Source organism: Mandrillus leucophaeus, unplaced genomic scaffold (genome assembly GCF_000951045.1).
Source record: "Mandrillus leucophaeus isolate KB7577 unplaced genomic scaffold, Mleu.le_1.0 Scaffold206, whole genome shotgun sequence".
NCBI lineage: Eukaryota > Metazoa > Chordata > Mammalia > Primates > Cercopithecidae > Mandrillus > Mandrillus leucophaeus.
In genome coordinates, this window is record NW_012102099.1 from 248,805 (window position 1) to 252,736 (window position 3,932).

The 3,932-nt window shown below is 51.8% G+C and overlaps 1 protein-coding gene across 1 annotated transcript in view; it reads right to left on the bottom strand.

The window, feature by feature from the left end:
- The window catches only part of BPIFB6 (BPI fold containing family B, member 6), a 12,310-nt gene extending 9,432 nt beyond the window's left edge, over positions 1-2,878 (bottom strand). The window contains exons 1-4 of the mRNA XM_011979872.1: positions 2,782-2,878; positions 1,426-1,525; positions 214-318; positions 7-28 (exon numbers count right to left, since the gene is read on the bottom strand). Of these exons, the coding sequence (XP_011835262.1) occupies positions 7-28; positions 214-318; positions 1,426-1,525; positions 2,782-2,878 (324 nt within the window). The remainder of the gene's footprint in view (positions 1-6; positions 29-213; positions 319-1,425; positions 1,526-2,781) is intronic.
- Between the last annotated feature and the right edge of the window lie 1,054 nt (positions 2,879-3,932).

Genomic DNA, 3,932 nt, shown 5'->3' on the forward strand with positions numbered 1-3,932 from the left:
CCCCACACTGCTCAATGCTTCTTCTGCCCTAGACCAGTCACTCAGTCTGTGATTGTGCTTAGGTTTGGTTCCTGACAAAGGTAGGGACCAAGTCTACATCATCCCAGATTACAACACTCAGATGGTACGCAGTAGGCACTCAATAAATGTGCATGTAAGGATGAGACAGGAAGGCTGTTCTCCTCCCCGCTGCCCCTCCCCTGCCACACTCACCTCTTGCCAGTGATGGTCATGCCTGTGGACACACATTGGAAGATGCCCACTCCAGGTACAAAGTTCAGTGTGATGATGGGCAGCTGGACATCCTTCACCTTCAAACTGGGAGGGACGGGCAGCCACACCAGTAAGATCTGAGCAGGCAAGACCCAGGACCTCCACCCACTTCTCCACCACTTTACTGGGAGGTCTTTCCATAACCCCAGCCCCCCATCCCATGTCACGGGGGTAAGCCTGCCTCATGGGGCCATTATGAAATGCAAACAAAAGGCTGGACATGAGTCAATTTGTATATAGAAAGCACTCTATTATATGGGAGGTGGGACACATGGCTGACTCTGTGTGACCTTGGGCTGTGTCATTTCCTTATGTGGGCCTCAATTTCCCCATCAACAAAATGGGAGGTTTGCTTAGATCAGGGTTTCTCAAAAGTGGCACTATCCACATTTTGGGCAGGATAATTCTTTGTCATGAGGCTGATTTGTTCATTATTGGATGTCTAATAGCATCTCTGACCTCAGCACACTAAATGCCAGTAGCATTCCCCCAGTCCCCACAACTTGTGACAACCAAAAATGTCTCTGGACATTGTCAAATGTCCTATTGGAGGCAAAATCACCCCTGGTTGAGAACCACCAGTTGAGATCCAGGGTAACAAAATATGTAGCACACATACCCCAACTTGCCCATTCTGAGCTCTTGGCAGACATTGCTGGTTGATCACAGTCCTAGTTCCTGCTGAGTGCAGATAGTGCCTCAGAGCCCTCCCAAGTGCATCGTTTCAGGCAGCCCCTACTGATTAATCCCTCATGGCACTGGCAGAGGAACCAATTTCCTCTTGTCATTAGATGATTGTTGACACCTTTCCAGCTCTACCATTTGAGGACGTTTTCATTTAATTTCATGTACATTCAGTGAGCTCATGTTGCATGCAGAGTTGAAATTTGACTTTCCAACCTCATTTCCTCCTCAAAATTACCCTGCTCACTACAGGGCAGAAATTTTCCCCAGTGAATGGCTGAGGAGGTCCAGGCACAGGCAGGAGCAGCGACCTACCCAAGGCCACACAGCAAGACAACACAAGGCAGGGAAGAGACCCCACATCCCTCACCAGCTCCATCACCTGGCCTCCTGAGATCTTGGGCACAGCATTCCCCACCACCTTCTGCCCTAACCACCACCCTCCAGCTCCCCTCACCCCCAACTTACTTGGTGATGCCCTTGATAGGCTTCATCCCTGGCTGTTTCTTGCCTGCCTCAGCTGCCATCTTCTCCAGGATATGACTCTCATCCATGGCGCTCTGGACCTCTGGAGTGGAGACACTTAGTTGGAAAGATTATCCCTGAGCCAGTCTCTCAGGCATCCCAGGCCACTCACAGTCATTGTGCCCCACCCTGGGCTGGACGATGGCAGAGACCCAGAGATGAGTCCCAACGCGCCCCAGCCTCATGGGGGAAGATGGAGTCACCAGCAATGACAGTGACAAGCTGTAGGAGCCACACGAGCATTTAGGCAGGAAGAGAAGAGCTGGGGAAGGCTTCCAGGAGGAAGCGACAGATCAGTTGGTCCTTGAAGGGGGAATAGTAATCTTCTGCAGGAAGCAAAGGGATAAAAGGTATCAGTCTGGGCAGAGGGCACAGCAAAGTGCAAAGGTGGTTGGGAAAGAAGATGGCACAGTGGGAGGAAGAGGACAGATTCAGCATGGCTGGAGGGTGAGGACAGACATGGCAGAGAAACTGGAGCAGTTTGCAGGGGGCATGAAGTGAAGCTCTTGAACCCTAGGGTATTGATTTTGTCCTGTGGACCAGCCACTCCCAGGCCAAGGTGATTAGGGCACTCCTCCAGGGACTTGAATTTAGATTTTGGGCCTGAAGCAGAGAAATTCTGATTCCCCAAACCTAGAGGCCCCAACCCCAAGTAACACCCCACCAGAAATCCCTCCATTATGGCCACAAGCTAATTCCAGAGAGGGGGCAAACACTGCGTCGGTAGAACAGTCATTAGCCTTTTGTACCTGGATGGGACTCCCCTTCCCTTGTGCTAGTGGAGTGGCAGGTGGAGGTGGAAAATACATTTTACTAAAGTCTCCTCCAAGAGATTTTAATCTCACATTTTATTCTGTCCTGCTAGGGACAGACTGGTCACCCTATTTTACATTTCTTTACATTTCACCTTTACAGGTGAACAAACAGCAACACAGAGAGGCCAAGCAACTTGCCTGAGGTCACACAGCAAGTTGTTGCTGGGATTTGACCCTTGTCTGTCACTCCCACAGCCCACTTGTGGCTAAACACCCCTGCCATCAGGGCCAAGGAGAGACTCCAAGGGAGCAGAATTTCCAGCTCTGCCTCTAACTTACAGAGGGAGCATGGGAAAATCATCCCATTTTCTCTGGTCCTTGGTTTCTCCCCTCTGTAAAGTGGGAGAATAATAATAACTCTTGCTTATAAGTTTACTCTGAGCTCACAGGATGCCCCAGGATGTGCAACCATGAGCAGCGACTACCTACCATCTACCCCAAGCACTGCCTCCCAGCCGCACGCCCGGGCCCACAATCTCACCGCTGTTCATGATGTCCATGCCCAACCGCAGCAGTGCCCCAGGGTCAGCTCGCGCGTGGGTCAGCAGGCTGCAGAGTGCCAGGCACAGGATCCGCAGCATGGCGCCACCTGTGCCGAGGGGCCTGAATTGGGTGCAGCCCACCAGACCAGACCCTGGCTCCCTAGGGGATCTCCTGTCTCTGAGCAGATTGAGCCCCCTGGATGTTTCTGGGGTCCAAGAGGCTTTGGACTCCAGCCAGTTCAGCAAACATAAGCACTGCCCTCTCCCAAGGGATTGAGGAACCCCCAGATTAAACACAGGGCCTCTGGAGCCACGCCCAGGTAGCTCATTTCCCTCTGTAAGCCTCAGTTTCCCCATGGGCATGATGTGTTCTGACCAGCCTGCAAGATGGGGTTAGAGGAAGGTTCAACTGCAGTTTTTCACGGGTTCAAGGGCAGCTCAATGCTGGAGCCACAGAGAGAATTCCAGACCTTCCCTGAGCCCCACACTATGTTGTGGGAGTGGGGAGTCCTGTGTTCCCACCTTGATCCTACAGCCAGTGCCCCACCCCGACCTCTTCCAGCTCAGCTCACTTCCATGTGGAATTCAGAAAGCTCAACTGTGAGCTCTGAAAGGCCCCTTGAGACATCGCCTCCCCGATAGAGAAACCAAGGCACAGACATTAGGCATCATGGCCAGTGAACTGAGTAAGGACCTCCCACCCCAGACCTTTTCAGGTTCCCAGGAAAGTCCTATCTCAACCCTGGGCCCATAGAAATCTCTCCCTCTTACTTATCAAGACCTGAAACTCTCCCAACCAGGGACCAAGCGTATATTTCAGTTTTGAGCTTTGGCTGAAAAGAATGAAGGCAGGGCCCCTGGGAGCAGGGCCTGTTTCCACCCAGAGAGGGGAGGTTCCGGCCAGACTCTCGTGCTCTCAGCGGGCTAAGTCACTGAGGGCTCCCCTAATGCACAAACTAAGATGGGCCCTTACCATGGGCCTGCCTTCCCAGTCTGAGCCGATGCCTGCATTCATTCACTCATTCACTCATTCATTCATTCACTCACTCATTCACTCATTCATTCATTCACTCATTCACTCATTCATTCATTCACTCATTCATTCATTCACTCATTCACTCATTCACTCATTCATTCATTCGGCTCACATCTA